General features: G+C 42.3%; 1 protein-coding gene across 1 annotated transcript; it reads left to right on the forward strand.

Annotated features, from left to right (window-relative positions):
- The first annotated feature begins 737 nt into the window (after positions 1–737).
- rpia (ribose 5-phosphate isomerase A (ribose 5-phosphate epimerase)) lies at positions 738–9386 on the forward strand. The gene is given in 12 exon segments (XM_020643363.3): positions 738–1065; positions 1841–1901; positions 2000–2055; positions 2323–2382; positions 2756–2820; positions 2902–2941; positions 2943–2971; positions 3812–3905; positions 3907–3936; positions 3938–3955; positions 6009–6108; positions 6213–9386. Coding segments are annotated over 12 exon segments (873 nt in total). The 5' UTR covers positions 738–843; the 3' UTR covers positions 6311–9386.
- The last annotated feature ends 3002 nt before the right edge of the window (positions 9387–12388 follow it).

Consider the following 12388-nt stretch of genomic DNA (forward strand, 5'->3'; position numbering starts at 1 on the left):
AGAAAATACATCACAATCATACATTATAAGCTTTTTTAAAGAGGTGAGTTTTGATCAGTGATTTGAAAGTAGGAGGGTCGGTGCAGTGTTGAATGTGTGTAGGGAGTGAGTTGAGATATGATCGGTGAAGTAAGAAAGGGTAAATAATTGACATTTGTGTGTGTGCGCGCATATGTTGCACCCATGAAAAGACCAGGACTCTGTCTTCCGTTTGGCAAATTATTCTTCCCGGTGCTTTATTTTTTTATGATTATCTTTCTTAAGAAGCATCAAGTCCTCACAAGAAAAACGGCATACATGCGCGTTATCTCTTTACGTTATCTCCCCAACTACGTCACCTCTGCACGCAGGCCGATGACGTCATATATCGAAACCTAAAATTAAAAGAGTTAATAACAACTTTTTAATTTCTGTGTAAATTAACATGACATTACAGTACCTGTCTGTTTTTAACCCTTTTTAATTAACAAATTAAACAAATGTGAAATAATATTATATACAGTACTTTCTAACTGACAGTGTAGTGTGCTTTCTTCTTTCAAATTGAATTGCATACAAATATTTCTAGGTCGCAACACATAAAACACCTCAGGCCACCCCTGCAAAAGTCAATGCCCCAGTTTGGGCACCCAAGTTTAAAAATAAAAAGTCTGCACACGCCTCTGGTCCTTTGCATGGAAAAGTTTGGCAACCCGTGCTACTACAACATGCACCTTTGTTTTTCCCAGTCAGACAGCTCACTCATGTTGCACAGAGGGTTAATCTCTAACAATCCTCTGCAGCTTTTCGGACGTCCTGCAAAGATGGCGCACACACGGCGATTTCCGTTCGAGGGGAGGATCGATGAGCAAGGTCGCATCGAATAGGAGAGAGGAGGAGAGAGAGAGAGAGAGAGGAGAGAGAGGAGAGAGAGAGAGGAGGAGGAGAGAGAGAGAGATGTACCCCTGGAGGCTGGCGGCAGCTGTCTGCAGCCGCAAACACGTGTGGGTCTTCAGCCGCTCCTTCAACATGGCAGAGGAGGCGAAGAAACTGGCTGCTTACGCCGCTGTGGACAACCACGTCCAGGTACAGAGGGCTCACACACACCTGCTGCTCAAAGCTAACATGTTAATATATCTTTATAGACTGTTTAATTGTTTTATTTCTGCAGCGTCGCGAAGTTAAAACATCTTAGCTTTGCACGTCCAGATGCTGCGTGCTAGCACAGTTAGCTCAGATGCTAGCTCTCGCTTTATGTCATTACCTAACTTACACACTTAAAGGAGGGATTTAACCCGGGTCTTATGCATGCTTGTCCCGGAATAGTTGGCTAACTTTGCTCGGCTTTAAGAGCTAAACATGCTAAATGTGTGTTACAGAGTGTGTTAGCTTTGGCCGAGCTGTCAGTGGAGTTTGAACTGAGACTAACAAACAGGAAATGTTGTCTCAGCAAACATATGTTAGACATGGTTAAAGCTAGCTTTCTGTTAGGATGCATGCTGGTTTAATGCTTTTTATGATTCAAATAACTGCAGAAGTTTGTCCTTTTTGAAGATGCAGAAGTTTTATTTCATTGTTCCTGATGCATGGTGGGAGAATTTCAACCTTTATTCCACTTTGTTGGAAACACTGCAGCCCATGTGTCCTCTGTTGAGATGATCAAAGATGAAGTCTTCAGCTTCTCCTTTTGTTTAAACACTTCAATTCAAATCTACTACATCCACCCTGTTCATCACTTCTTCTCACTGTCAGCAAACCCTGAAAAAAAGTCAAATATCTTCATCATTTATTGACAGTTTTTTGATCCAGTCTGTTTTTGAACTCAAACTTTGTTTTGCATCACTTCCTCCTCCTCTCTCAGAATAACCAGGTGGTCGGCGTGGGCAGCGGCTCGACCATCGTCTATGCCGTGGACAGATTAGGTGAAGTCGGATGATTAATCTGCAGAAGCGTCAACATCTGGATGTTTCGCGCTCGCCGTCCTTCTTTAACGACGTCGTCTTTTGTTGTTGTGTTTCAGCTGAACGCGTTCGAGAGGAGAAACTCAACATCGTGTGTGTGCCAACTTCCTTCCAGGTTTGTTTTGAAATGCCGAGTCTTTCCTCAGGTTTCCTGTTTGTGTTTGGAAACAGCTTCTGCTTCATCAACTGTGACTTCAGATGCATTTCATCCCCACACACCTCGTAAACAAATCATCACCTCGTGTGTGAGGAGATGTGTTATTCCTCATTTCCTCTTTCTTTATTTAAAGTAAAATGCACAGAAATGATAAATGTTTTAAAGCTCCTCCTCTGTTCTTTGTCCACCCCCACCCCCCCCCCCCCCCCCCCCCCCCCCCCTCAGGCTCGTCAGCTGATTCTGCAGCACGGCCTCACTCTGTCCGATCTGGACAGGCACCCTGAGGTACGATGAGATCTTTTACAAAAGAATCTGAAAGCCTCTTCAGAACAATATCTCAAACTACAAACCAGCTCGGTTAGGAACATTAGAAACTCTGAATATAAACGAGAAGTGTTGCATCTTGTAGAGTTGTTTGTCTTTTGCTCTATTTTTTATGTTTTCAATGTTTGTATGTCATTTTTCAATTGGGTACATTTTATTTGTGATAGTAAATATTCTTACTTTGTTATTTTTACTGTATTTTATTTTAACTTTGTTTAATCTGTTAAGGTGAGGTTTTGAGATAAGCCCTCACCTGCACATGTTTTATTTTTTTATTTGTTTTATTTTTCTGTTTTCCTTCATGTGCAAATAAACTAAACTTCTTTGCACACAGCTGGATGTAGCGATCGACGGCGCCGATGAGGTGGACGCAGATCTCACGCTGATAAAAGGCGGAGGGTGAGTATATCGCTGATTTGAACGCAGCAGTGAGTGTCTCCTCTGAATGTCTCAAACTCGTTTCCTTCCTCCACCTCACAGCGGCTGCCTGACTCAGGAGAAGATCGTCGCCGGCTGTGCTAAAACATTTTGTCGTCATCGCCGACTACAGGTTTGTAGTTCGACTCCAGAAAAGTGTAACTGTGAGGGAAAGAGTGACAACACTTTAAGTTTAGTGAAAGTCTCTAAATGATGTTTTTATTGAAGTATTTAGAATTTCCAAACTTCCACTTGATGTCAGGTTGCTGTTTCCTGTTTTCCTGTTTCCTCCTTCATTGTGGTTTGTTGGGTCGTTTACATTTCAAAGTTGTAGTTGGAACCAAACAAAGGAGTGTTTACTCACGGCCTCAGGGTGTTTCTTAAAGGGACACTTCACCCGTTGAGTCTGTGTTGACATTGGGTCATATATGTAGAAATGTGAAATACATTTTGAAGTTGGTGCCTTCTTGCTGTGAAAAGACAGAAAGTGTCTTTTTGGCTCATGTGGATGAAAGACAACAAATCCCAGAATGCACAGCACCACAGGCCACTCCCACTAAGGTCCGAATCAGAATCAGAAATACTTTATTAATCCCAGAGGGAAATTCAATCGTTACAGTTTCTCCAAAATATACAATATAGAAATAAAAACATACTCTCTTTCTCTCTCTCTTTCTCTCTTTCTCTGTCTGTCTCTCTGTCTCTCTCTCTCTCTCTCTCTCTCTCTCTCTCTCTCTCTCTGTCTCTCTCTCTCTTTCTCTCTCTCTCTCTCTCTCTCTCTTTCTCTCTCTCTCTTTCTCTCTCTCTCTTTCTCTCTCTCTCTCCTCTCTCTCTCTCTCTTTCTCTCGTCTCTCTCTCTCTCTTCTCTCTCTTTCTCTCTCTCTCTTTCTCTCTGTCTCTCTCTCTCTTTCCTCTCTCTGTTCTCTCTCTCTCTCTCTCTCTCTCTCTCTCTCTCTCTCTCTCTCTCCTGCAGGAAGAACTCCAAGGACCTGGGCCAGCAGTGGAAGAAGGGCGTTCCCATCGAGGTGATCCCCATGGCGTACGTTCCCGTGTCCCGGATCATCGCCAAAACGCTTCGGAGGCGAGGCCAACTTACGGAATGGCCGTCAGTAAAGCGGTAAGTGGAAGCTTTGATTTACCGTTTGACAGTTTTATCTTTGAACTCCCCGCTCTGCTCTGCTCTGCTCCTGAGGAACATTCAGAGACTTTGTGTTCACACGGTTCAGATCATCAGGTCAGATCGATGTTCATCATGACGCACAGATTACAAAAACAGATGTAACAAAGAACAACACATAAGAGAGAAGATAACCTTAAAGATAAACTGACTAAAACATGAAAATAACAAATGATAGAAGTGCTCGAGGTCCCACCAATCAGAGCATGCAGGAGAGAGACTCAACCAATAAGATCAATATAAATACATCATCTCTACAGCCAGGATAAAAAAAGGTTTTGGACATAAATAACTATGTGAGCATGTCCACAGCTTGTTTCAGTTCTTGGAGGTGACCCCTGAGGCTCAGGTTGAGAAACATTGTGCAGTAAAAAGCTTTTTCAGTGTAACACAATCACTCGTCCAATCACGTTCCTAGAGAGGATCAGAGCAGCTAAACCGGCTCGGACCTGTTTCATACATTCATCAGAATTAGGCTGCGTTGGTTTAATGCCTTTTATGCATTCTTTCTTTTTTGTAGAAGGAATGATGTTCAGCAGAGAGTTAGAGCTCAAGGCCTTCTGGTTACTAAAAGTAAACCTAAGTTTAGTTTGTTCACAAGAAAAGTCCAGAGCAATTCTTTTTGGAAATATGAGTGAAAACTGTGAAACTGTGAGGTGTAAAGGTTAGAGTCAGAGTCAGTATGAATGTTGGTTGCAGCTCTTTCTGGGCTCATCACCCTCAGGAGCTCTCACTCACTGCAGGATGTAGTGTGTGTAGCTACCGCACGCTAGCACAAGCTAACCGCTGGTGACCTGCAAACCAGGAACTCCACGTCTGCAGGCTGAAGCTAACGCAACAATCTTTATCCACTTGGTGTTTCTCCTCACTGTCATTATATTTTCTCTTTTTTTGCTGCTACGTCCACGTTTGAATCGCGTCCAATCCCTGAATTGTCTCCACTCCTAAACTCGGCTGGAGGAAACACAGCAGCTACCCGCCCAGAAACATCCTGAGTCAACCAGAACAAAGCAGAACATTCAAATCCAGTCAGAGGACAGAGTCTCTGCAGACACAGACACCACGATGGAGCAGCTTTACTTTAGGAGAAGTCTGGATTTAATTATTTAGGAGAAAGCTACTGATTCTATCTTTAAACAAAAATATAACAGTTAGAGCTTTTTACACCTGCAGTAAACTCCTGAATAACTAACTGTGTGAACACACAGCCAAGTTTTTCACTCGACTTCATCTGGAGTTTCTCCTGCCGACCTCCTAAATATCTTTTCTGCATCAAGTCCGTCCCTTCAGCGCTGAGGTGTGAACAGTCAGGTCAGAAGAAGAGCACTCCTGAGATGATCATTTTCAGGAGTGCATTAGTTTGTCCTGCTCTTTATCTTGACTTTGTTCTGTATCTTGACTTTGTTCTTTCCTGACTGATGAGTCTGGAAACTGTTTGGATGTTAATCAGTGGAGCAGCATGTCCCTCCAGGAAGTCTGGAAAGTCAACATTTGTCCCACATCAGTGAACAGACTCCACTGTGAAACGCTTTGAGGAGCTTTACCAAGACGGAGGTGAAGGAATGTTTGTGTTCTGCTAATGACGGCTTGAGAAAGACTTCTAACTTTGTCCAAATCAGTTTGGAATAAAAACTTCAGTTTGTGAGTTCAGCAGTCTGACATTTTATTTCTCAGTCTGAGTCTGTACTCGAAATCGTTCTTGGTCTCGAGACCACTTTTTGAAGGTCTTGTTCTCGTCTCGAAATCAAAAGCATTTTACCTCGGTCTTGTCTCGGTCTCAGACTGGGCGGACTCCAGATTTTAAATGAAGACCGGTGAAGACCACCACTGATCGTCTAAACAAAATGTAAAACCTCCTTCAGATACGACTAAAACAACTCTGGCGCTTGGACTGCAGCCTGTTGTACCACAACACCTGTGATCCGCTGCGTGTCGGTCATTTAAAGAGCGAGGCGCTGAGGTCTTACAGTACTCGTGTCTTTCTGTCCCTCAGGGTCCTGTGGTCACTGACAACAGCAACTTCATCCTGGACTGGAAGTTTGAGCACGCTCAGAACTGGAAGGAAGTCAACACGGCGCTCAAGATGATCCCAGGTGAGAAACGATGAGATGTTTAAGACACAAAGGGGCGGAGCCTGCTGCCTGTGTGTGACCCTCAACAGAAGATCATACTAAATACATCTGTCTGTCTCCCTCAGGTGTGGTGGAGACGGGGCTCTTCGTCGGCATGGCTGAGCGAGCCTACTTCGGGATGGAGGACGGGAGCGTGAAGGTTCGGGATCCTCCTGTGAAATGAGAAATCTCCCGCCTCCACCATCACCCCCCCCCCCCCCCCCCCCCCCCCCCCCCAAACCATTCCCACAAGTCCACAAGTGCCGACTTTATGATTTTTGCACCCCGGTCTCGAGACTGTTCTCGGGGCGGAGCTGCCAGGGAAGTTTCCACACATCTCAAAATGCAGACTAAACAAGAGGAGCGCTTGATTTCTCTCATCCTGCAGCTGTTGCTTCTGATTATTATTATTATTTTTAAAGTGCCTGATGAGGGAAATCAAGTGCACCGTGTGCTGCATGTTTCTTTGAATTGTTGCTCCGTTTGGCTGCCTGCTCTCACCGGGGACTGTCGGCTCTGCTGCTGAATGAAACTAAGGTGTGCCTTAAAGTCTTATTAACTAAAATGATGCCATTAAAGTCCCGTTTAAAAAGCTCATAATCACCATGGAAACACTTTGATCTGCTCAAGTCCACTCGTCGTCGAAGGGAGAGCGGGAAGCTGATATGCCTTCAAGTCTTTCAGTTTAATTAGTCCACAGAAGGGGAGGGGGGGGGGGTATGAACCATATTCAACAGCATGAACAACTTTTTTCATGATCTTCATTTTTTCTAATTAATATGCTAATTTAAACAGCGAGAAGCCCCTAAAACTTAATGAGATCCCTGACAGTTGAGGGGGAAACCCTGTGGTGCAGGTGTGAGGTTTAATGTGAAGAGAGGACATGTTGTAACTCATTCTTATAATGTGTGTTTAATACACAGAGAGGCGCTGTGAGAGATGATTTTAGATCCTTCTGGATTTTAAACACGCTCACCAACACACGGTTTGAAAAAAATAAAGCATGGAGGGAAATAAAAGTTCAGAATAAGAAGCATCGACTTTAAAGACGAGCGGAAAGTGTCCGGTCACTGTGAGAAGTAAGCACTTCCTGTTGTTGTGGAAACATGCTCTCACACTGGTACAAATTCACCTTTAGCACCACAGAGTGACTGAAGTTTCCATCTCTGTCGTTTTCCCTCCTGCAGCAGCTCTCTGTTTGTTTAAGCTGTTTTCACACACTCCTGATCATTTCTAGGCATTTCAGGCCCCTGAAATCCTCCTGACTTGCCTGTTCACACATGCACCTCACAGCGGGAGACTTTCCCTGTGAGACAGGAGCGGGGCTCTGAGAAGAAGGCATGGAATAAAAGGGGCGACTCTAAACGGCTCCACCTCCGCATCATCTTGCCTCAGGAAAACCCTCCCTGCCCCGCCTCCTGTCCAACCAGAATAGTCTTCTCCTGTGAGGTGCATGTGTGAACGACTGGCTCAGGAGAATCTCAGAAGCAGTCCTCCTGAAGTCCTCCAGATATTTTAAGGAGTGCAGATGTAAAAACAGCTTTAGTGACAATATAATCGATCATTAAGCCGCACTTAATTACAAATATATAAAACCTCTGAATGAGGATTCTCTCCTGTTGAAGTGTTCTGGACGTCCGTACGGTACACGTTACATCGATGTCAAATATTTCATGCATTCCTGGGTTTTAATCCGGAAAAACACGTCGTCTACCTGATTCAGCTGAACACGTTTGGCTGTAGCTTTAATATTCTCGACGTGGAGTTTCTAATGGCATCGTCTTTGGTTGTTTCTTTTTTTGTGCATATAAGGGCCGCTGCTGTTACAAATGTAGCTGTGGTCTGTTTTCCTCTCAGCACAGACTGGTTTGTAAGTCTTTTGCAGGTTCTCCTGCAGAGTTACACTAATCAATTTCTGAAGGTGAAGTCTGCAGCAGCCTCTGAATGTGTTGCATGTACCTCCTCTCTCTGTGCTGCTTCATTTTGTGCCTCTATGTTAAATGCTTGACGTCTGTTGTTCTTTACATAATCAGTCTGTTCAAAGTCTGGAGCCATTTAAATCATCACTATAGAGACAAACAGAACACAGTAAAGTCAGAGTAATGTGTGCTCTTACGTAGCTTAAAACTGAACCGAGAGCAGCACAGGTTCATCTGATGTGCCTCGTCACACAGAAGCAATAAAACAAACTCCATCTTAAATCAGATGTAGCTGAATGAATTATGTAGCTCCATCTCCTCCCTTGATGCTCAAAGCTGCATCGTGTAGTTTCAGGGAAGACGTTTCAACATGAAAGTGCACAGTCACTGTTGGATTTGTTTCCATCGTTCAACACATCATAACGGAGGCGAGGCCAACTTAGAAAACAGAACTCCTCCTTTCTTATGTTAGAGATTGAAATACTCACTCTGACTGTTCACATTAACTTCAGGTTACTTTTATTTCCTGATCTGAGTAACACTTTCAATTAAGGTCACAATGTTCACCATTCACTAGCTGCTGATTAGCATGCATGCCGCAACTGGTAGCATGCTGGCTGCTTATTAGTCATTATTAACAGCTTCTTAGTACCTTCCTCTACATGACCACAGTCTACAGCTAACAGGTCATTAACTAAGAGTTTGCCCTCCTGATTTCTGCTGATTCATTGTAAATTAGGAAGCTGTTGAACATGAAATATGATCTTAACATGCTTTGCTTACTGCGACCTTATAAGGGCATACTAAGCAATACATATAAACTATGTTCCTGTAGAATAAGCTACTCATAAGCAGCCAGTGTGCTACTAGTTAGCATGCTCATAAGCAGCTAGTTGATGAATATTGTGAGCTTGATTGAAAGTGTTCCAGAGCTCCTTGTTTTGCTCACCATGCCTTAAAGACGGGTTCATTTCTGCATCTTTTCTCCATTTTGTTGAACGACTCATGAAGGGAGAATATGAAGTACAATCGAGCTGTTCTGTCCTCATGGCTCTGATTATGTGGTACTAATATATTTTACTGTAATGCAGCTCTACTCTCTAAACTAAACTGGAATCAGCCTCCGTGGTGAGACGATGACGCTCACTGAACTGTGAATGTGAGGCTCAGTTTGAGTTTGTGCACCAGCATTTCTTTCTTTTAGATGATTCACTGTGATGATGATGATGATGATGATGATGATGATGATGATGATGATGATGATGATGATGATGATGATGAGGATGTTTCTGTCATGGTACTATTTTCTTTGTCAACCAATAAATGACCAAACTGAGAAAACCTTGTTTTTATTCTGACAATTGTGATAGAAGAACTTCAAAACTAGACTTAATGGGGCGCCGGTAGCCCAGCGGTTATGTCGTGTGCCTTATAGAATAGAATAGAATAGAATGTCTTTATTGTCATTATACAATTGTACAACAAAGTTATTTGGCATTAAAAAAAGGAACTCTCATTCAGGTAAGATGGGCAATGTATAGTAGGAGTTATTTACAGGTAGTAGCATAACAGAATATAAATAGATATTATAGAAATATAAAATAAAGTATGAAATGTAAAATATTACAGAAATATAAATATAAATAAATATTGCACAGATCAAAATGTAAATATTGCAGAAATATAAATACATATTGCAGTCTGAAAGTTAAATGTTAGTAATAAACTGTGTGAATCCTGAGGGGTTTTTAGCAATCAAACAAGTTCATCTTGAGTTTTCAACCCTCTGATTGAAGCATGCATGTTGAGCGTTTATGTCTGTTCTGTTGTCCTGACTTCCTGCCTTTGCTTTGTCCATCAAAGCACTTTGTAAACATCAGTTTTTAAGGTGCTATATCATTACAATTATTATTATAAATCATTGTATTTCTTTTTTATATATATATATATATATATATATATATATATTTTATTCATTTTTTAACATAACAAACACAGAACAAGACAGCACAGACGTATCCAAATTACTGAAGAAGAAAGAAGAAATTATATATATATATATATTAAAAATATATATACAATTATAATAATAATAACAGGGGCGCGCTGGTGGCGCAATGGTTAGGGCACGCGTCCCATGTATTGAGACTCTCATCTCAAGCGGTAGGCCCAGGTTCACTTCCACCCATGGCCCCTGTCCACATCTCATTCCCCGCTCTCTCTCTCTCTGGTTTCAGACTCTATCCACTGTCCTCTCTCTCTCTCTGGTTTCAGACTCTATCCACTGTCCTCTCTCTCTCTCTCTGGTTTCAGACTCTATCCACTGTCCTCTCTCTCTCTCTCTGGTTTCAGACTCTATCCACTGTCCTCTCTCTCTCTCTGGTTTCAGACTCTATCCACTGTCCTCTCTCTCTCTGGTTTCTGACTCTATCCACTGTCCTCTCTCTCTCTCTCTGGTTTCAGACTCTATCCACTGTCCTCTCTCTCTCTGGTTTCAGACTCTATCCACTGTCCTCTCTCTCTCTCTCTGGTTTCTGACTCTATCCACTGTCCTCTCTCTCTCTCTGGTTTCAGACTCTATCCACTGTCCTCTCTCTCTCTCTGGTTTCTGACTCTATCCACTGTCCTCTCTCTCTCTGGTTTCTGACTCTATCCACTGTCCTCTCTCTCTCTGGTTTCAGACTCTATCCACTGTCCTCTCTCTCTCTGGTTTCAGACTCTATCCACTGTCCTCTCTCTGCATTAAAGGCACAAAAAGCCCAAAAATAAATCTTAAAAAAAAAAAATAATAATAATAATAATAACATACATGGGTCTTAATAACATATATCATATCAGATACAATCTTATCTACCTAAATTACATGTCAAAGGGAAAAACATGACTATGACGTATTTGTGAAGATAAAGTGTGGGCACCCTTTCTGCAATAAGCCAACCAGATCAGTGGGAAGATAATCTATGAAGGGTTGCCAAATATTATAAAATAGGTCGTTATTGCCCTTTAATTTAGCACTGAGGTGTTCCATAGGAAAAACCTTCAACATCATTGTATTTCTATTCTATAAAAAAGTCATCTTATCCATTAATCAATATCAATTTCACCAAAGTTATTGATGAAGAAAAACAGTTATTTTCAGATCTTATAGATATTACTGAAGTGAGATTTTTCAGAGTATGTTCATGTTAAAAACGAGATAATAGCAGAACAAATAGAGAAAGGGTCTGCACACTGTTCAGCTACCAATGAGCATCTTTAATCTTAACAAGGAAAAGTTTACGATGCAAAAGATCTTTTTCTTCTGCAGCCAATAACTTTTTTTTGTCCTGCTCCTGTCTGAATTTTACTTGGATGTGTGCACACTAGTTTCCCCCCTATTTTAAAACTAGATAAAAGAAAAGTATTTCCCAACTTCTGTAACTTGATAGTTGATGATGCAGTTCTGGTTTGAGGCCGCATGGAGGCGCCAAAAACTATAAACAGCTCGATTCTGCTGCAAGTTTCACTTCTAGTGCTGCATAATGTAGGTTTTAAACTACCTTTTATATCATCTTTAATCTTTATAAATAGATCAGACACACATTGAGAGACTGTGTGTATCACTGCACATGATGTGTGATGTGTTTTAAGTAACTGTCATATCCTTAATGTCTATAAAAGTATAAGTAATCAACTTCTGAATGCAGTTTTCCATACAGTTATTTCTTTAAATGTCGATCTTAGAGCTTTAATATCCTTCCGCAGTGTCATCATATCACCTCATTATGTCATAGTCCTCTCTGTTTGTTTACCGAAACTTAGAAAACTCGTGATCAGGAACAGGAAAACGGACCGATCAGTCACAATGAAGCCACGTTGGTGCTTTTACATCAACTGTCTTGACAACTACCTGTGATTGACAGCTCACACATCCAATCCGGTGCTTCCTTTGAGTCAGCGGAGGTAAAGATTAACCAGTGGCGTTGTTTGCTTATCTGCCTCATCTCTCTGATTGGACAGACACCGACACATCCCACCAATCACACATCAGCCACAGGATTCGCCATCGGGGATTTTTTTGCGTCACCTTTTCGCTCTCAGCCGCCAGTGCGCATGCGTCGCTTTGACAAACAGCGGCTCGGCCAATGACTTGCACTGTTTGGGGGGCTGGAACGTTCTGCGCCCGCCTCTTGGAGTGACACATACCGGACGCAATCGCGTTCTGCTTAGTGTGCGAGTGAACATGATTGACAGCCGACGGTCCAATCAGAATCGCTTACATGAATTTTTAACGAACGTAGCGACTTCACCGTCCAATCCCAGTGTAGAAACAAGGCGGGATTTATCGTTACCAAGGCAAGGCT

This window comes from Labrus bergylta, chromosome 18, assembly GCF_963930695.1.
Source record: "Labrus bergylta chromosome 18, fLabBer1.1, whole genome shotgun sequence".
Classification (NCBI taxonomy): Eukaryota; Metazoa; Chordata; class Actinopteri; order Labriformes; family Labridae; genus Labrus; species Labrus bergylta.